The sequence below is a fragment of the Cervus elaphus genome, chromosome 1, assembly GCF_910594005.1.
Source record: "Cervus elaphus chromosome 1, mCerEla1.1, whole genome shotgun sequence".
In the NCBI taxonomy this organism is placed as follows: Eukaryota; Metazoa; Chordata; class Mammalia; order Artiodactyla; family Cervidae; genus Cervus; species Cervus elaphus.
In genome coordinates, this window is record NC_057815.1 from 62,177,405 (window position 1) to 62,200,226 (window position 22,822).

Consider the following 22,822-nt stretch of genomic DNA (forward strand, 5'->3'; position numbering starts at 1 on the left):
GGTGATGCCATCCAGCCATCTCATCCTCTGCCGTCCCCTTCTCCTCCTGCCCCCAATCCCTCCCAGAAGCTTCATTAATTGTAACCAATTACTTATACTAACTGGAAACGTCAGTGTTTCTTAGTTCTTCTGTCATCTGCAATCCTTGGAGGATCTAATATATATGTGTGTGTGTGTGGCAGAAAATTACAAAGGTGAGCATCCTTTCCAAATTAGTTGCCTTTTAAATCCAGCTTAAGAACCTTATATAAACCCTGTCTGAGCTCCTTGTTTTTGAGTGCACAGCCCATGGGGTTGAGGGCAGGAGGAAAAACACTTTTGAGTACATTGAGTAAAACTGGGATGAGGGGAAATGTCATTGCTGCACTGTGGGTAATGGAAATGATAATGATAGTTATGTAGAAGAAACTGATTAGAAAGAGGTGGCAAGTGCAGGCCTTGTATACAGCTTCTGCTGAATTCAACTTTAACACAGAATTAAGAATTAAAGCATACATAGGATGTAAAAATCAAACTCAAGTCATTGCCCATGAATGTCCAGGCAAGAAATAGCTGGTAGATACTGTTGATTGTCCTGCCATCACAGGATAGACTAGTGAGGCCAAGATTAGAGCGCAGACAGTGCTCAAGTTGGTTCTTCGAGCAATAGTGTCTCTGCGCAGCCAACACAGGTGCTGGAATGGTAAGAAGGATGTCTCTGAGTGTCCTGAACACAGTGGCTTTGACCACAAAAGAGTCAGCAATTATGGATGAATAGTGTAGTGGTCAACAAATGGCTATGTGTCTGTCTACAGCCATGAGGACAAAGATGCCTGATTCCATGCCCACAAAACAATGTATGACATACATCTGCACAAAGCACTCAGGGAGACGGATGGTGTTAGCACTGAGCCACAAGATGACCAGAATCTTGGGCATGATGGTGGTAGCCAGGCCCATGTCAACCACAGCCAGGATGCCCAGGAAATGGTACATAGGCTGGTGCAGTGTTGCCTCCTGATTGATGATGATCAGGGTAAGGATGTTGGTGCTGAGAGCTAAGAGGTAGAGCAGAGCCAGGGGCAGGGAGAGCCAGTGCTGCCAGCTGTGAATGCCTGGGAATCCCAACAGAATGAACTCAGAGACCTGGATCTTTGAGCTGTTGGAATCTCTGAGATCCTGGAACATCTTCACTAAGAGGAAAAATATTCAACATTACAATCTTAATAATTTCTCTGACAATGTTTGAATAGGAGTTACCCAGATCTGTGATATTGTAGGTGGTGATGGCAGGAAGTTACTGTAATTTTAAAATTCTGGTAAAGAATCTGCTTACAGTGCAGGAGACCTGGCTTCGACCCCTGGGTCAAGAAGATCCCCTGGAGAAGGAAACGGCCACCCACTCCAATATTCTTAACTGGAGAATTCCATGGATAGAGGAGCTTGGCAGGCTACAGTCCATGGAGTTGCAAAGAGTTGGACACGACTGAGCAACTAACACTATTCACGCTAATTCTCATCCCAGCACTAACATTTATTGTATATTTCCAGTGAAACAGAACTGTGACAGTTCATTATATGTTAATTCAGCTAATCAAAACCCTAACATTAAACCATTAGGCAGTTCATATTACTTTCAACTTCTATGGTTGAGGAATAGAACTTTAGAGAAAATCAGGGCCTTGGTTGTTATCTTCAGCCTGGAAGTCATGGAAACTGGACAAGATGAAAGTCCTCTGATATCGTAGCTTGGACTCTTGAATTTGGTTTTGCTAAAGTGTTGGATTATGCTCTTTAGTTGCTAAGTCAAGTCCAACTCTTTTGAGACCCCACATACTGTAGCATGGCATACTCAGCCCATGGGATTTCCCTGAGATGTAGTGGGTTGCCATTTCCTTCTCCAAGGGAATCTTTCTGACCTGGGGATTGAACCCACGTTTCCTACTTTGCAGGAAGATTCTTTACCACTGAGCCACCAGGGAAGTGTTTGATTATCAGAGACATAATGAATGCAATGAGTGTAGAGATTTTTATGCATGAAGATATTTAAGTAGCAGATTAGAATATATGATATTGAAAATAACTTTTCAAGAGTACTTGAGATTTTGTGAAATAATCATGTGAATTATTTAATTTTAATTGAAATGTGTGAATTAATTTAGTATACATATGTTCTAGTTAGGAAGCTGATGTTAAAAATTGCTCATTGCTCATGACTTGTCCAAAATTGATAAACAGTAAGAGATATGGGATTTAGGGATCTCACTTAAACACAATTGATTCTGTTTTTTAATAACTTTCTCCTACTTGACAAGTTTTGATTCTTGGAGCATTCTAAATAGTCATAAAATAAAGAATGAAGTAGCAGACCTTCAAAAATTTATATGAGATAAATATTTTGAAAATTACATGACTAAATCAAGTTAGTGTGTATCTACATTAATTTATTAATTTAATCATTTAATCTAAAAACTGAAACAAATTTTTATGATCTCTTTTTCCTAAATATTTGGTCTTTATTAATTTTTCCTTTCAATAATTTAAATCTTAAGAATTCATTTCAAGATATAAAATATTTGAAAATATTATGGTTTGAAATTATGGTATTTATAGCACAACAATGTGGAAATACCCCTGCTGCATATATTCATCTTAATCCAAGTGATGACATTTCATCATATTGATAACAAAAAATGGTAGATTAAAAAAGTTATATATTTATACAAATTGTCCTTTTCTAGTTCATATATATTATTTTAATAGCTTCTAAATGTCAATAGTTTATTTGTATAGTCTGCATTGTCTTTATCTTTAATATTGGAACTATTTCTCAAATGTCATACTGTTTTGACTATTAATTGGCGATTAACTCACACTTCAGAAAGCTGATTTGAAACTCCAGGTGATGAGTGAGTCTCATTAATTGGTAGAATTTACTTTGTGTGCTTCCATAGGGTCCTCTACTTCACTGTTGACATGCCTAGCCATCAGTATTTATAGGTATTATTTTCTCTCAGGAACTTTCACTTTTTTTCAGAAAAATACCTACCCATCTGCATCCTGGAGAAATATGTAACTGGCTTTCAGTGTTCCTGATATTGAGTAGGACAGACAGAAGGACACTGTCTGTCTTACACCTAAATATGAGTATTAGATTCAGCTTCTCATTTTTTAAAAACTTATTTATTTTTTATTGAAGGATAATCGCTTTACAGAATTTTGAGCTTTTCATCAAACTTCAACATGAATCAGCCATAGGTATACATATGTCCCCTCCCTTGTGAACCTCCCTCCCACCTCCCTCCCCATCCCACCCCTCTAGGTTGATACAGAGCCCCTGTTTGAGTTTCCTGAGCCATACGGCAAATTCCTGTTGGCTATCTGTTTTACATATGGCAATGCAAATTTCCATGTTACTCTCTCCATACATCTCACCCTCACCTCCCCTCTCCCCATGTTCGTAAGTCTATTCTCTATGTCTGTTTCTCCACTGTTGCCCAGTAAATATTCTTCAGTACCATTTTTCTAGATTCCGTATATGTGCGTTAGAATACGGTATTTATCTTCCTCTTTCTGACTCACTTCACTCTATATAATAGGTTCTAGGTTCATCCATCTCATTAGAATGGACTCAAATGTGTTCCTTTTTATGACTGAGTAATATTCCACTGTGTATATGTACCACCACTTTTTTATCCATTCATCTGTTGATGGACATCTAGGTTGCTTCCATGTTCTAGCTATTGTAAATAGTGCTGCAATGAACGATGGGATACATGTGTCTCTTTCAGTTCTGGTTTCCTCAGGGTATACGCCTAAGAATGGGATTGCTGGGTCACATGCTGGTTTTATTCCTAGTTTTTTAGGACTCTTTTTTTTTTTTTTTTGATGTCTCATCCTCAGACTTCATCACACCTGATATATTTGCATTCATAGCACATATTAATGTTTTCTCCCCGAGAATAAATTTTCAGTCATCATAAGAGGGTTGTTAGCATTGTTTAAAATAGTGGAGGAATCAAGATATAAAGTTGTCATATATTAATTTTTCTACCTACTTCCCTGTTTTATCTTCAGGTATTCACAATGAAAGATGACAGTTTAGATCCTGCAAAAAGTAACTTGTTTGAAAGTAGCAAAATAACATAGAATGAACTACTTAATAAGAGTGCCCTTCAAAGACTTTCCTTGCACCATGACAAATTCTTAGAGTCATAAAGAAGTAGGGGGTAATAAAACTAAGCAAAATTTTGGAGGCGATTCCAAGAATTTTCAGAGGAAAAGAGAAACGGTCTTAACTGAGTCATGGTGGGGATTTTGTTAGATCAGTTTTTTCTTCCTTTTTCCCTTCCTTCCGTCCTTCCTTTTTTTCTTATTCTTTATTCTGGTGCTGTTTGCTATTTCCTACTGATATTATTATGTTAACTAATATTATGACATATCATATAATATTATGTGATATTATAGACAAACCCAAACAAACATTTGGCCAACTCAATATGATGTAGTTGCAAAAAAGATAGGCTTTCTAGGTAAGAAATATATCTATCTGTGGATCAATATCTCTTTCTATTTAAAATCATGGTATTAAAAATTATCAATATCTTGATTTCACCAGAATTAAACCTAAATCTTAATATTTGGAAACAACGTTCAGTTCAGTCACTCAGTCATGTCCAACTCTTTGTGACCCCATGGACTGCAGCATGCCAGGCTTCCCTGTCCATCACCAAGTCCTGGGGTCCACTCAAACTCATGTCCATTGAGTGGGTGATGCCATCCAACCATGTTATCCTCTGTCATGCCATTTTCCTCCCACCTTCAATCTTTCCCAGCATCAGCGTGTTTTCAAATGAGCCAGTTCTTCGCATCAGGTGGCCAAAGTAATGGAGTTTCAGCTTCAGCATCAGTCCTTCCAATGAATATTCAGGACTGATTTCCTTTAGGATGGATTGGTTGGATCTCCTTGCTGTCCAAGGGACTCTCAAGAGTCTTCTCCAATACCACAATTCAAAACCATCAATTCTTTTTTTTTTTTTTATAGTCCAACTCTCACATCAATACATGATTACTGGAGAAACCATAGCTTTGACTACATGGGCCTTTGTTGGCAAAGTAATGTCTCTGCTTTTTAATATGCTCTCTAGGTTGGGCATAGTTTTTCTTCCAAGGAAGAAGTGTCTTTTACTTTCATGGCTGCAGTCACCATCTGCACTGATTTTGGAGCCCAAGAAATAAAGTCTGTCACTGTTTCCATTGTTTCCCCATCTATTTGCCATGAAGTGATAGGACCAGATGCCATGATCTTAGTTTTCTGAATGTTGAGCTTTTAGATAACTTTTTCACTCTCCTCTTTCACTTTCATCAAGAGGCTGTTTAGTTCTTCACTCTCTGCCGTAAGGGTGGTGTCATCTGCATATCTGAGGTTATTGATATTTCTCATATTTCTCCTGGCAATCTTGATTCCAGCCTGTGCTTCATCTAGTATGATATTTCACATGATATACTCTGCATATAAGTTAAATAAGCAGGTGACAATATACAGTCTTGACATACTTCTTTCCCAATTCAGGACCTGTCTGTTGTTCCATGTCCAGTTCTAATTGTTGCTTCTTGACCTACATACAGATTTCTTAGGAGGCAGATCAGGTGGTTTGGTATTCCCAACTCTAAGAATTTTCCACAGTTTATTGTGATTCACACAGTCAAAGGCTTTGGCATAGTCAATAAAGCAGAAATAGATGTTTTTCTGGAACTCTCACTTTTTCAATGATACAATGGATATTGGCAATTTGATCACAATGTATTTATGTTTATATTTGCATTGTCTAGCAAGCTGGCATGCATGTATTTGATATTAAACAATATTTTTAAGTGGATGAACAAGTTAATAAATAAATCAAATTTTGTAAGATTTTAAGAATCATTGAACTGTATTTTAAATATTGTTTTTGAAGTATAAGGAGAACTGCCAAGAAAACACATTAGAATGGGAGAAAATAATAGCAAGTGAAAAAATAGACAAAAGATTAATTTCTAAAATATACAAGCAGCTCAAGCAACTCAATACCATGGTCAAGAGTTATTCTCTTGCTATTTCCACTTTCTTCACCCCATGGGGAGGGGATTCTTTCTTGATATTTAGTACAACAGATTTAAAGATAACTATTTGCTTAGAAAAATAGCTAGGTATTCAAAGTAAATATGGAAAGTTATGCTGTATTGCAATCTGAGAATTGGAGAAATAACTATTTTTCCATGAAAACCAACTTCTGTAACATTTCTGCCTTCAACTGGGTATATATAATGGAATACAAAGTTGTTTAAATATAAGAATGAGTTAGTATACATCCAAAAACTCTCCACATTTTTGCTGCCTATGGAATAAAAATGTATCCTGCCGCGACTCCCTCTTTTGTATTTCCTTTATACCTTAATTTCTGGATAGCAAAACAGTGAGCTTGATGCAATCTGGTCCAGGTGTTTAGGATATTGGTCAAAAGAAAAATCATGACTCTACAATATATATACATTCAAAGTCCTCAACTACTAAATCCCTTGATATTTGTACAATTGAACTGAATATTTTTAAAAATGTGAAATATATTCCAGGGGAATATTGCAAAACACTCAAGATATATGTACTGGTATGGGAATTAAGCTAACCCCTCTTGGTAAAGGAAGAGTGGAAGCTTCCATTCTCATGGCTTAAAGATACTTCGTGAAGAAAAAATTTATCTTCATGAATCTAATCTGTGTGCTTGCATGTGAGCAATATATATAGGGGAGTGAGAATGAACACAAGCCTATTTTAATAAATATTAGACATATTAATGTTTATTAAAGTATTCTGTTTATTTCCTTGTAAGGATGTTCAGATGGTTTTAATCATACACACATTCCTGTGTTCTTTTATTCATTTATTTATTCAAGTGAGGATGATGATGAACATTATAGCATTATAAAACTTCATCAATGGATCGGGTTTATGTTAGGAATATTTCGATGGGCAAGTGTTAAGGTAATAATGTTGTGCATATATTGCCATATGTAAAATAGATGACCAGTGCAAGTTTGATGCATGAAGCAGGGCGCTCAAAGCCAGTGCACTGGGACAACCTAGAGGGATGGGGTGGGGAGGGAGGTGGGAGTGGGGTTCAGGATGCAGGGACTCATTTTGTACCATGGCTGATTCATGTCATTGTATGGCAAACCACCACAATATTGTAAATTAATTATCCTCCAATTAAAATAAATAAATTACTTTTTAAAAAAAGACAATCATGTTGGTGATCATAATATAAAAAATAATGAAACAATCGACTCTAGTTTTATCTATTAATTATATACTGAAATTAATGCCTGTGTGTTTATTAATTGGAAAACATAATTTTTGAACTATGTATCAAACCCTTTAAATTCTACAATGTAGAGGTAACTGCTAATACTTGTCTTTAAATACATTTGATATACATATTTTTAACAGAAAGCTTACATAATACCATACTGTAACATAAGTTCTACCATTTTAAATTGATGTTATGTTATAAGTAGTTCAAATGATTTCAACCGTTTTCCACATATATACAAATATATTTACATATATACTTATGTAAATGTATACACTAGGCTGGACAAAAAGTTTTGTTCTTTTGATTTTTTAATTAAAAATAAAGTACACATTTTTTTTTCATTTTCACTAAGAATTTTACTGAATATCATATTCACCATTTTGTTCCATCATATTAGTGTTAGTCACTCAATCATGTCCAGCTCTTTGCACCCAAGAACTATAGCTCACCAGGCTCCTCTGTCCATGAAATTCTCCAGGCAAGAATACTGTAGTGGGTTGCCATTCCCTTCTCCAGAGGATCTTTCCAACCAAGAGATCAAACTTAGGTTTTCCACATTGCTAGCAGATTCTTTACCATCTGAGCCACAAGGGAAGCCCCATTTGTTCCACTATCTTCTGCCATTTTTCAGGAAACTTCATAATTTCATCTTCACAAAACCTTTTACCTTTTGAACAAAGAACTTCTCTAGGTGCCTTTTACAGTTGTTCAGGGAATTGAAATTTTCTCCATTAAGAGCATTTTGTAAAGACCAAAATAAATAGACATCTAAGCAATGTCTAGTGAATATGGTGGATGAATCAGAACTTCCCAGCCAAACTGTAAGTTTTTACCTGGTCATCAGAGAAACATGCTGTCTTGTGTTATCCTGATGGAGGTGAAGTAAAAGTCACTCAGTCATGTCCAACTCTTTGCAACCCCATGGACTGTATAGTCCATGGAATTCTCCAGGCCAGAATACTGGAGTGAGTAGCCTTTCTCTTCTTCAGGGGATCTTCCCAACCCAGGGATCAAACTCAGGTTTCCCGCATTGCAGATGGAGTCTTTACCAGCTGAGCCACAAGGGAAGCCCGTCCTTATGGAAGATTATGCATTTTCTGTTGACTAATTCCAGATGCTTTTCACAGAGTGCTACTTTCATTTGGTCCTATTGGCAGCAGTACTCGTGGAGTTAATTATTTGGTTTTCCAGAATGCACTCATAATAGAGACTCCCTTCCAATCCTAACATATGCGTCATCTTCTTTGGATAAAGATCGGCCTTTGGTGTAGTTAGTGGTGGTTTGTTTCACTTGCCACAGAATCTCTTCCATTCCACATTAGTGTGTAGTATCCTGTTTTCATCACCCATCACTGTCTCAAAAATAGAACATTTTTGTTACATTTAAGAAGAACATTGCATGGGAATCTCATCAGAATGAACTCAGAGACCTGGAACTTTGAGCGGTTGGAGTCTCTAAGATCCTGAAACATCTTTCACTAAAAGGAAAAATATTCAAGATTATTATTGTTAATAATTCCCCTGACAGTGTTTGAAAATTAGCTACCTACATTCATCATATTGTAGGTGGTAGTGGTGAGTAGTCATTGTATTAATATTTTCTTATTCTCACTCCCATATTAGCACATATTATATATTTCTAGTGAAACAGGAACTCTTGTAGCATATTATCTGGTAATTTACTTAACCTAAAGTAAAATTTCTTACTGCACACCATTTCACATTTTCCCCATATTCTCCTGCTGCTGCTGCTAAGTCACTTCAGTCATGTCTGACTCTGCGACCCACCAGGCTCCCCCATCCCTGGGACTCTCCAGGCAAGAACACTGGAGTGGGTTGCCATTTCCTTCTCCAATGCATGAAAGTGAAAAATGAAAGTGAAGTCGCTTGGTCATGTCCGACTCTTAGCGACCCCATGGATTGCAGCCCACCAGGCTCCTTCGTCCATGGGATTTTCCAAGCAAGAGTACTGGAGTGGGGTGCTATTGCCTTATCCCATATTCTCCTAACCGGGAAGTAAAACATTAGAGAAAATCAAGAGCTTGGTCACTATCTTCAGTTGGAAATGATGGAAAGTGGACAAGATGAAAGCCCTGATATCACAATTTGGACTCTTCAATTTTGTTTTGATAAAGTGTTGGATTCTTACAGACAACGTATGGAATGAATGTAGATATTTTTATCTATCAAGATAATTAGGGGAGAGATTAGAATATATGATATTGATCGAAAATAACTGTTTTCAAGGACTTGAGATTCTGTTAAATAAATGTGAGTTTTTTTTTAATTTTAATTGAAATGTATGAGATAATTTTGTATACATATGTTTAGTGAGGAATCTTTTGTCAAAAATTGCTAATGACCTGTCCAAAGTCAAGTAATAAAGAGAGAGCAATATTATTTAGGAAGCTCAGCATTAGTTAAAACCAATTGCTTCTGGTTTTCAGTACTTTTTCTTTACTTGACATAGTTTTGATTTTTGAAGCACTCCAGAATGTCTTATGAAAAATAGAGCAGGTGTTAAAAAGTTAGTGTGAGGTATGTATTTTGAAAGTCAAACTCCTAAAATAAAGTTAATGTGTATCTACCAAAAGCTTTTAATTTAATCATTTTTTACTTTAATCTAAGAACTGGAGTGAAGTCACTCAGTTGTGTCCAACTGTTTGGACTGTAACCTACCAGGCTCCTCCCTCCATGGGATTTTCCAGGCAAGAGTACTGGAGTGGGTTACCACTTCCTTTTCCAGAGGATATTCCCGACCCAGGGATCGAACCTGGGTCTCCCGCATTGTAGGCAGATGCTTTACCATCTGAGCCACCAGGGAAGTTTAGGAAAATGCAAGATTAAGAAGTGAAATATTTTCACAATCTGTTTCTTCTAAATGTTTGCTGTTTATTTTTTGCTTCCTTAAAATATTTTAAACATAAGTTTGCATTATCAAGTCATAAAATATTTGAAAAATGTTTGTACAGAACACTTTTAGTATGTACAGAAAACAGGGTGGATATAGACCTGGTGAATCTAAACCCAAGTGATGACATTCCGTCACACTTATAAAACAATGAACATTAATAGATTATACAAATATGTGTATTCTGCTTCATATATATCATTTTAATAACCTCTAAATTTCTATAGTTTATTTTTATAGCTTGCACTGCTTTTATTTTTAATATTGAAACTATTATTCAAATGTCATGCATTCGGTAACTATTAATTGATGCTGAATAAAGAATCTTAGAAAGCCAATTTGAAACTCCAGGTGATGAGTGAGTCTCATTTGTTACATGGTGGAATTTACTTTGTATGCTCTTGTAGGGTTCTCCTTGCTTCATTGTTGACATTCCTAGTTTACCTGTATTTACAGTGTTTTTTCCTCAGGGACTTAATTTTTTTTTTTTTTTTGAGAAAATGATCTACCAATCCACATCTTGGATAAACATGTGGCTGGCTCCAAATATTCTTGATATTGAAGGACACTGTCTGCCTCACACTTAAATATGAATATTGGAATCAGCTTCTCATTTTTTTAATGATGTTTCATCCTTGGACTTCATCATGCTGGATATATTTGCATTCATACTATATGTGAAAGGGTTTTTTCCTTCAGAATAAACTTCCAGTCGTCAAAAGAGGGTAGTTGTTATTTAATCACTAAGTCATGTCAGAATCTTTTGTGACCCCATAGACTGGGAACTAAGATCATGGCATCTGGTCCCATCACTTCATGGAAAATAGATGGAGAAACAGTGGAAACAGTGGCTGACTTTATTATTATGGGCTCCAAAATCACTGCAGATGGTGATTGCATCCATGAAATTAAAAGATGCTTACTCCTTGGAAGGAAAGCTACGACATACCTAGACAGCATAATAAAAAGCAGAGACATTACTTTGCCCACAAAGGTCCGTCTAGTCAAGAATATGGTTTTTCCAGTAGTCATGTATGGATGTGAGAGTTGGATTATAAAGAAAGCTGAGCACCGAAGAATTGATGCTTTTGAACTGTGGTGTTGGAGAAGACTCTTGAGAGTCCCTTGGACAGCAAGAAGATCCAACCGGTCCATCCTAGAGGAAGTCAGTCCTGAATGTTCATTGGAAGGACTGATGCTGAAGCTGAAACTCCAGGACTTTGGCCACCTGATGTAAAGAGCTGACTCATTGGAAAAGACCCTGATGTTGGGAAAGATTGAGGGCAGGAGGAGAAGGGGACGACAGAGGATGAGATGATTGGATGGCATCACCGACTCAATGGACATGGGTTTGGGTGGACTCTGGGTGTTGGTGATGGACAGGGAGGCCTGGTGTGCTGCAGTTCATGGGGTCGCAGAGTCGGACATGCCTGAGTGACTGAACTGAACTGAGACAGGGAAGCCTTGAGCTTCCCAGGTGGCATTAGTGGTAAAGAACTCACCTGCCAATGCATGAGGCACAAGAGACACAGTTCCATCCCTGGGTCAGGAAAATCCCCTGGAAAAGGAGATGGCAACCCACTCCAGTATTCTAGCCTGGAGAATCTCATGAACAGAGGAGCCTGGTGGGCTACGGTCCATAGGGTCAAAAAGTTGGACAGGACTGAAGTGACTTAGTACCCACTGCACACAAACTGTAGCTGACTAGGCTCCTCTGTGCGTGGGATTTCGCAGGCAAGAATGCTAGACTGGTTTGCTGTTTCCTTCTCTAGGGGATCTTCCCTACCCAGGGATCAAACCCATGTCTCCTGCATTGGCCAGAGGATTCTTTCCCACTGAAACACCAAGGAAGCCTAAGAGGGTAGTTAACAGTGTTTAAAATACTGTATGAGTCACAGTTATAAAGTTGTTACTTATTATTTTTTTACCTACATCCTCTTTTATCTTTATGTACTCACAATGAAAGAGGACAGTTTAGATACTGCAAGAAATAACTTCTTTGGAAGTAGCTATGCCACATAATATGAACTACTTAATAAGAGCCTCTTTAAAGACCTTTCTTGTGCTGTAACAAATTGTTGGACTCCTAAAGGAATAGGTAGAAAAGAAATCAAGCAAAACTTTGCAGACAATTAGGGGATTTTTCAAATAGCAAAAGACCAGTGATTTTACAAGTGAATCACGGTTAGAATTCTGTTAAATCAGTTTTTTTTTCTTTCTTTTTTTAATTTTTTTCTGTTGCTGTTTGATATTTCCCATTCAAAATCTCCAATAATTTTAGCTTTGTGGTTCTTCAGTTTTCTATTCTAGTTTGTGCCCTCTTACAACCACTCCAGCTTCAAGCATCACCTGCTTTAGCAATATCAGCTTTCTCTCAGAGAGGACAAGGAACCATTCTTGAATCTTTGTCTGCCTGTCAATGTAGGAGATGCCAGGGACATGGGTTGATCCCTCTGTCAGGAAGAACCCCTGGAGCAGTAAATGAAAACCCACTCTAGTATTCTTGCCTGGAAAATTCCATGGACAGACGAGCCTGGCAGACCACAGTCTATGGGGTCACCAAGGAGTCAGACATGACTGAACGACTGAACACACAAACACACAAAAGAGGAAGGCTTTGTAGGTAAGGAATGTGTTTGCCAATGGATCGGTATCTCTTTCTATTTTAACATCATGATATTATAAAACACATTGATAACTTGAATCCACCAGAATTTAACAAAAAATTATTGTACATAATATTTTTTATATTTGCATTGTTTGGTAAGACATAATGCATATATTTGATATCAATAAATTTTTAGAGTTAATGAACAGGTTACTAAATAAATTATTCACACTTTATGACTTTAAGAATTATTATCCTATATTTTAATTGCTGCCTTTTCAAAAGTATAAAAGGAACCATCAGGAAAAATAGAACTATAATATCTCTTTCAAATCAACAGAAAAATTTAAATTCTCAAAGCAATTCCCTAATATAAAATATACATAATAAAAAAAAGTTTCAAAATGCAAGGAAAATATGTGGCAGCAATCAAAACAAATTGTTTGGGTTTGGAAATAAATTTCAGTCAGTAAAACAATACTGCTAGTTGGCCTTATTTCACATTGATTATATGCAAACCCTTAAGCAATAAAATACATATCTGTAAGTAAGTATATATATAAATGACAAAAAGAGTGTAAAGTAAACTGAAAATGCAAGAAGTATTTTGGAAACAAAAATTACACTAGCACACCAAACACATACTCCCCCCAAAAAGGGAGGAAATAGATACACAATCAAAATAGACACCCAAACAAGTAAATGGTGGGTGAAGATCACCTTGGTAAAGCAATAGATGACATGTTTACACACAGCAGTTAATCCTCAGTACATCACATTGTTTCATTTCCGTGTTCATATGATTGTTCACAAGCAAAATAATAAAATATATTGAAATTATCTAGTTTATTAGTATGTGGAAGAAATTTCAAAATTGGGGAATTCACTTAAAGCAGTCAAAATTTATTAACTAATCCTCAAATTCCTGTTTAATAACACTGGTGTGGATTTAACAATGGCAAGGCTAACAGAAACCTTGCAATTTGTGTTATTGACAAATAATATGAGTTTACAATATACTAAGAATCTGTTTCTTACAAACCAAAACTGTCATCAGGTTTCTTTCTTGTCAGGCTTGTAAATATTTTTCTAATGTTTGTTTGCTATTATACTTTCATGTTTCTTTTACATTTTTCAATAAGAAACAAAACAGTAGCAATTCATATATGTATGTAGGTATATTTGCACACATATACAATGATTACTGTTGAATAAGAAAGAATTTGAAATGTATTATGGACTAGTGTAGACAGACTTTCAAAGTTGTTGAAAAACTAGAGTCTTACTTGTTTCTTCCTCTCACTACATTTGAACTGTCAACTCTTATCTCTTTGTGTCCATGAAATACGGGTAGAGAAAGCCAGCCGTCTCTGTCTGTGGAATTCTCCAGACAAGAATACTGGAGTGGGTAGCCATTCCCTTCTCCATGGGATCTTTCCAACCCTGGGATTGAACCCTGGTCTCCTGTATTGCAGGTGGATTCCTTACTGTCTGAGCCACCAGGGAAGCCCAGAAAAAGCACTGATTTAAAAAAAAAAATTCACTGAGAATAGCAAATATATCTCTGAGGTCATTTGTGCTCTATTTCTAAGGATACAGTTCCTAAACATGAGATAAATATCCTATTTATGCCCTTCTTGTTTCCTTTTGAAAGTTCTAGTGTCGATTATTAAAGCTGGTTTTCTTGTTACATGAGAAATCTACGTCCATTTGCAATACATTTACAATACTCTCAGTTAACAAGCCAAGCTTAAACCAAATATTCTAGTACTGACCATAATTAATTAGATTTTCCAAAACAAATTTAAAATGATTTCAATACATTATAACTTAAGTTTTCTGCAAAGAAAATGGGCTCATGTTGTTCTGTGGGAGACTAGTGTGTTGAAGTTGTGATATTAACACAAGAATATGGTTGCTTATTTTTAAGTACAATTATCATACCACCTGTTGCCTCTTCCTGTTTCTAAACTCCATAGAAATGTTTGTTTCCTCACTAATCAGTTCTCAATTTTACATTCCATGTTCTTTTTTAATATGATTGTTTATTCCTCCTCCCAGTAGATTTTTTAACATAAAGTTAATAAAATTCAGTCACAAATAAGTATCTCTAGAAATAAAGTATGTAAATTAGATTCTTAATCTGAGATCAGTGGGGAAGGGTAGGCAAATTACAAGAGTCCTGTGACTATGATCAAGAGCTATTCTCTTGCTGTTTCCCCATTCTTCATTAAATGGTTGTGCTTCTTTCTTGATATTAGCACAACAGAGACAAAAAAGATTACCATTTGCTTAGAAAAGTAACTAGATATTCATAATAAACATGGAAAAATACACTGTATTATAATCTGAGAACAGGAGAAGTAAGTATTTTCCCATGAAAATCCAGTCTTTCTTAACATTTCAGCCTTCAAATTGGTAGATGGAATCATACCTGAAGTTATGTGGATATAATAATCAGTTATTATAAATCCAAAAACTGTTCACATTTTTTACTGCCTCGGGAATCAAATAATATTCTGCCTCTACCTCCACCTTTGTATGTCCTTTAATATCTTAGTTTCTGGAGAGCCAAACAGTGAGTTGAATGCAATCTGGTCCAGGTGTTCAGGATATTGGTTTAAAAAAATCAAGAATGTACAATATATGTACATTCAAAGTCATCAACTACTAAATCTCTTGCCATTTGCACTATCAGTTCAGTTCAGTTCAGTCGCTCAGTCGTGTCTGACTCTGCAACCCCAGGAACCGCAGCACGCCAGGCCTCCCTGTCCATCACCAACTCCCGGAGTCCACCCAAACCCATGTCCATTGAGTTGCTGATGCCATCCAACCATCTCATCCTCTGTCGTCCCCTTCTCCTCCTGCCCTCAATCTTTCCCAACACAGGGTCTTTTCCAACGAGTCAGTTCTTTGCATCAGGTGGCCAAAGTATTGAAGTTTCAACTTCAGCATCAGTCCTTCCAGTGAACACTGAGGACTGATCTCCTTTAGGATGGACTGGTTGGATCTCCTTGCAGTCCAAGGGACTCTCAAGAGTCTTCTCCAACACCACAGTTCAAAAGCATCAATTCTTCAGTGCTCAGCTTTCTTTATAGTCCAACTCTCACATCCATACATGACCACTGGAAAAACCAGAGCCTTGACTAGATGGACCTTTGTTGGCAAAGTAATGTCTCTGCTTTTTAATATGCCGTCTAGGTTGGTCATAGCTTTCCTTCCAAGGAGTAAGCGTCTTTTAATTTCTTGGATGCAATCACCATCTGCAGTGATTTTTGGAGCCCAGAAAAACAAAGTCAGCCACTGTTTCCACTGTTTCCCCATCTATTTGCATGAAGTGATGGGACTGTATGCCATGATCTTAGTTTTCTGAATGTTGAACTTTAAGCCAGCTTTTTCACTCTCCTCTTTCACTTTCATCAAGAGGCTGTTTAATTCTTCTTCACTTTCTGCCATAAGGGTGGTATCATCTGCATATCTGTGGTTATTGATATTTCTCCCAGCAATCTTGATTCTAGCTTGTGCTTCTTCCAGCCCAGCGTTTCTCATGATGTACTCTATTCTAAGATGTGTTATGTATCCTAGGGAATATTGCAAAACTGATTTGGGAATTAAGGCACTGATTTGGGAATTAAGCTAACCCCTATTGGAGAAGGAGCAGTGGAAGTTTCTATTCTCTCTGCCTAGAAGATAACACGTGGAGAATAAATTAATCTGTATGTATCTAATCTGTGTACTTGTCCATGAGGAATATATATGGAGGAGTGAGAATCAACACAACCTAATTTTGATGAATATTAGAGATTTTAATGTTTATTAAAGAATTCTTTTCCTTCCCTTGTAAGGATGTTCAGAGGTTTTAATCACACACACACATTCCTATTTCTTTTTATTCATTCACTTTTTTTTCTTTCATGTGAGGATGATCATGAATATTATGGAAATGTATAACTCCATCAACAGTTCAGGCTTATTTTGTTAGTAATATTTTGATGCCTAAGTTTTTAGATAATAATGATGTTGATGATAACATAAAAAATAATAAAACACAAATGATTCTAGTTACATATCCATTAATTAGATATTGAAAGCAACACTTGTATTTTTTACTATTCGGAAAAGTCATTTTAGAAGTAGATAAATCAGATACTTTAAATTTTATAATGTACAATTAGCTGCTGGCACATTTTGAAATATATATTTTCTCTGTGTGTGTTAGTCAGTCATGTCTGACTCTTTGTGATCCCATAGACTGTAGCCTGCCAGGGTCCTCTGTTCATGGAATTCTCCAGGCAAGAATACTGGAGTGGGTTGCCATGGCTTTCTCCAGGGGATCTTCCTGACCCAGTGATTGAACTCAGATCTCCTACATTGCAGGAAGATTCTTTACCATCTGAGCTTTCAGGGAAGCCCATATATTTGCTATATGTATATGTATATATTGGAAAAGGAAATGGCAACCCACTCCAGTATTCTTGCCCAGAGAATCCCATGGATGGAGGAGCTTGGCAGGCTACCATCCATGAGGTCGCAAGAGTCGGACTTGACTTAGCAACTAAAGAGAGAGAGAGATGTATATACGTGGGCTTCTATATTGACAAAAGTTATGGTAATACCTACTGAAAAATAAATTGTACCGCTTTAAATTGATGTTATATGATAAGTAAATTATTTTAACCATTCTCCATATATAGAGAGACATATATACATATATATAGAGAGAGAGACAGATAGAACAGTCTTTTTTTTTGCATTTTATCATATTTTTTATTGAACTGAAATTCACATGCCATAAAATAACACTCAAAAAATGCACAACTGAGTACCTTTTGGTACAAAGTGCTGTGTAACCGTCAGCAGAATACTATTTCAAAATATTTTCATTACCTCAAAAGAAATATCTGTAGCATTAATCAGTAACTGCTTATTAATTTGTCACTTCTCTTCTTACCAAGGGTTATTATTATTATTTTTTTTGGTTCAATGGATTCCCTCTTTTGGAGATTTGATGTATTTGAAACCATGCAACTTTTAGGCTTTAGTGTCTGTCTTTTTTTTGTGTGTGTGTGTGTCTGTCTTTTTTATTTAGCATGCTTTTTTCAAATTTTATTTATTCAAGGACATGTATCAGAACACCATCCTTTTTATGGATAAATAATTATTCCTGAAATGAACATGCTTAATATTGTTTATCTATTAAACAACTGACATTCAACAGCATTTGACTTCTTTCCACTTTTTGATTAACAATGATACTATGAACATTCTATATAAAATGTTTGTTGCAGCTGTGTTAAGTTGTCTGATTATATGCTTAGGAGTTAAATTTCTGAGTCATATGGTAACTACTTTTAAAGTGAGTAATTACTAAACTTTTTTCCACAGCACCTGTGTGATTTTTACATACTCTCCATCAATGTATAATAATGCCATGTTTCAAAATATTGCCAACATCTGCTAAATTTAAAACAAAATAGTAATCATTTAGGGTATACATTAATTATTCTAAACTTATTGTGATTATTGTTGTTTTCATTTGGATTTAATAATGTTTAAATCTTTTCATATATTTGCTGGCATCTCATGTCGTCTTTAGAGGTGTCTACTCAAGTTCTTTGACCATTTAAAAATGGTGAAACACCTCAGAAAGAAGCACAAATATCTGGAGCAGTTGTTGTTACTCAATTGCTAAATAATGCCTGACTCTTTGAGACCCTTGAACTGCAGATGCCAGGCTTCTCTGAACTTCACTGTATCCCAGAGTTTGCCCAGACCCATGTCTGTTGAGTCGGGGATGCCATTTAATCATTCTTCCTCTGTCACATCCTTCTCCTCCTGCGCTCATTCCTTCCCAGCATCAGGGTCTTTTTGAATTAGTCAGCTATAGGCAGCAGGTGGCCAAAGGATTGGAGCTTCAGCTTTAGTACCAGCCTTCTTTATGGTCCAACTCTCCTGTCTGTAAGTGACTACCAGAGAAACCATAACTTTAACTATTGGGGCCTTTGTCATCAAAGTGATGTCTTTGCTTTTTAATATGCTGTCTAATTTTGTCATGGAGCAGTTATATGCTATCAGTAATTAAATAAAATATATATGGGTTACATACTCTCATTAAAAAAGAAGAAAATGGCAGGTATCTCTTTTAACCATCTCTATTAAACATTGTTTGGAAGTTCTATTTAGAGAAACTGGAGACAAAAATGGAATATATATTCTGTTGTCTTTCTGTGGATTCCTTGAGACAATCATCATTGTGTTACTCATTTGATGAATAAATTTATTGAAAAGCAAGATTATTTCATCCTCATTTTGAAGGTTTCATTAATTGCCATTGATTCCTTAAACTAACTAAAAAATGTTAGTGTTTCTTAGTTCTTCATCTATAATCTTTGAAGAATATGATGAATATAGGGAAATTACAAAGTTGAGCATCCTCTCCAAGTCAATTGCCTTTGAAGTCCAGCTTAAGGAGCTTACATAAGCCCTGTCTGAGCTCCTTATTCTTGAGTGCATAGACCATAGGATTGAGGGCAGGAGGAATGACGTTGTGGAGTACATTGAGTAGAACTGGGATGAGGGGAAATGTCATTGTTGCACTGTGGGTGATAGAAATGACAATAATGACTGTGTAGAAAAACAGGATTAGGATGAGGTGGGAAGTGCAGGTACTCAGGGCCTTGGAGGTAGCTTCCAATGAGTTCAGTTTCAGTACAGAGTGAAGTATCAAAGCATAGGATACAAGAATCAAACCCAAGTCACTCCCCATGAGTGTCCAGGCCAAAAGTAGCTGGTAAACACTGTTGATTGTCCTGTCATCACAGGATAGACTAGTGACTCCAAGATTAGAGCACAGACAGTGCTCAATTTGGTTTTTTGAGCAATAGTGTCTCTTAGCAGCCAACACAGGGACTGGGATGGTAGTCAGGCTGTTTCTGAGTGCCATGAACACAGTAGCTTTGACCACAAAAGATTTAGTAATTATTGATGAATAAGATAGTGGTTGACAAATTGCCACATACCTATCTATAGCCATGCAGACAAAAATGCCTGATTCCATTCCTACAAAACTGTGTATGGCATACATCTGCACAAAGCATTCAGGGAGACTGATGGTCTTTGCACTGAACCACAGGATGGTCAAAATCTTGGGCATGATGGTGGTAGCCAGGCCCATGTCAACCACAGCCAGGATGCCCAGGAAATAATACATAGGTTGGTGCAGTGTTGCCTCCTGATTAATGATGATCAAGATAAGGATGTTGGCGCTGAGAGCTAAGAGGTAGAGCAGAGCCAGGGGCAGGGAGAGCCAGTGCTGCCAGCTGTGAATGCCTGGGAATCCCATCAGAATGAACGCAGAGACCTGGAACTTTGAGCTGTTGAAATCTCCGAGATCCTGGAACATGATTCACTAAAAGGAAAAACATTCAAGGTTACTATTCTTAATAATCTTTCTGACAGTGTTCACGGTTTTGTAGGTGTTGTGGGGGAATCATCTTTTAAAACTCTAATTCCAGTACGAACATTCCTTGAAAGTGGAAGTTTTTTGAGAGTGTTAGTCATTCAGTCATGTCCAACTCTTTGTGACCCCATGGACTGTAGCCCACCAGGCTCCTCTGTCCATAGAATTCTCCAGGCAAGAATACTGGAGTGGGTAGTCATTCACTTCTCCAGGGGATTTTCATGACTCGGGAATTAAACCTGGGTCTCTTGCTTTCCAGGCAGATTGGAAGTATTCAACATTCCTTGGATGTTTCTAATTAAACAGGAACTGTTTAAACATATTGTGTGTTAAATTATTTATCAAAACACAAACTTTATACCATAAGTCAGTTCTTATCGTTTTCATCTTCTCATAACTGAGGAATAGAACTTTAGAGAAAATCATGACTTTGGACATTATATTTAGCCTATAAATCAGGAAAGCTGGAGAAGATGTAGCCTTCTGATATCATAACCTGCACCCTTGAATTTGTTTTGTTGAATTATTAGAAACTTAATATATGCAATGAATATAGAAATTTCTGTGCATGGAGACATTTAAGTAATAGACTAGAATATATGATACTGAAAACGACTCTTATTTCAAGGATTTGAGATTTTGTTAAATAATCCTGTGTCTCATTTAACTTTAATTGAAATCTATGAAATGATTTAGTATGCACATTTTGAATGAGGAAGCTTTTATCAAAAATTGCTAATGACTTGTCCGAAACTGTAATAATAAAAGAGAAATGTGATTTAGGAATATCATTGTTATTCAAAACCAGTTAATTCTGATTTTCAGTAACTTTCTCCTACTTGATGTAGTTTTGATTCTTGGAGCACTCCAGATAGCCAAACTGTAAAGAATAAAGCAAGCATTAAAATATTGGTTTGAGGTAAAGATTTTGAAAATCAAATTACTTGAATCAAGTTATCTACCAAAATTTATTAATCACTTATACATTTCACTGCAAAGGGGGAAAAAGATTTCATGATCTGTTTCTCCTAATTGTCTATTATTTATTTATTTATATGCTTTCAATAGATTAAATATTAAGGATGTATTATCAGGACATAAAATGTTGAAAACTGTGGTTCAAAATAATAGTATGTACAGATAATAGTGTGAATATAGTCCTGGAAAATATATTCATTCTAATCCAAGTGATACCATTCTGTTATACTTTTAATAATATAATGAAGAAGGTAGATTAAAAAAGATATATATTTAGACAGATATAACAATTCTTTTATATATATTATTTTAATAACCTGTAAATTTTAATAGTTTATTTTTATAGCTTGCATTGTTTTTAATCTTAATATTGGAACCATTTTTCAAATGTCATGTGTTCTTTGATGATGAATTCACAAAGGGTCCTTAGTAAGCTGGTTTGAAACTCCAGGTGGTGACTGAGTCTCATTAGTTGGTAGGATTCACTTCGTGTCCTCCTGTAAGGTCTGCCTTGTACCACTGCCGACATTCTTATTTCCCAGTGGATTCTTTCCCTGAGGGATTTACATTGTTCCCAGAAAATAATCTACCAATATGTATCCTAGAGAAATATGTGACTGGCTTCCAGTGTTCTTGATATTAAGTAGTAGAGGGACACAATCTCACAGTTAAATATGAAAATTTGATTCACCTTGTCAATGTTGATGATGCCTCATTCTTGGACTTTATCACATCTGATATATTTGCATCCATAGTATATGTTAACTTTTTTCCCTATGTTAAATTAATTTAACATATACTATGTTAAATAACTAACATAGTATATGTTAAATTAAACTTTGTGCATCATGTGACTATATATTTTTATAGTACAGTCCAACTATATACTAAGAGTATAGTTAGCACTGTTTAAAATAATGGATGAATCAGGGATATAAAGTTGTTACTTGTTAATTTTTCTACCTACAACCCTGTTTTATCTTTATGTATTCACAACAAAACAGGACAGTTTAGATACTGCAAAAAGCAACTTTTTTGGAAGAAGTAAAGTAACATGGTATGAACTGCTTAATAAGAGTGCCCTTCAAAGATTTTTCTTGTGCTATAATAAATTCTTGGAATCATATAGGAGTAGGTAGAAATGAAACTAAGCAAAATTTTGGAGGCGATCTGGAGAATTTAAAGAGGAAAAGGAAAATGGTCTTAGAGCATGCTAGATCAGTTTCTTTCTTCTGTTACTGTGCTCTGCTTTCTTCTCAAGTTCACTGCTATTTTTTTGCTTTGTTAATTGCAATTTTCTATCTTATTTTGTGCCCTCCTACAACCACTGCAACTTCAAGCACCACTTTATTTTGGAATATCAACTTTATCTCAGAGAGAACAGGGAGTCATCATTTAAACTACTTAATATGATGTAAATAAAAAAGAGGCAGGCATCATAGCTAAAGAATATATTTGTCAATGGATCAATATCTCTTTCTATTTTAGCATGATAGTATTATAAAAAGAATTGACAACTTGGATCTACCAGAATT

General features: G+C 36.1%; 1 protein-coding gene and 1 pseudogene across 1 annotated transcript; both read right to left on the minus strand.

Moving 5' to 3' along the window:
- Nucleotides 1–212: 212 nt before the first annotated feature.
- LOC122701980 lies at nt 213–1,170 on the minus strand (annotated as a pseudogene).
- An 18,122-nt stretch (nt 1,171–19,292) lies between these two features.
- LOC122701988 (putative olfactory receptor 56B2) lies at nt 19,293–20,252 on the minus strand. The gene has a single exon (XM_043915513.1). The coding sequence runs from the start codon at nt 20,250–20,252 to the stop codon at nt 19,293–19,295; it is 960 nt and encodes a 319-aa protein (XP_043771448.1).
- Nucleotides 20,253–22,822: the final 2,570 nt, after the last annotated feature.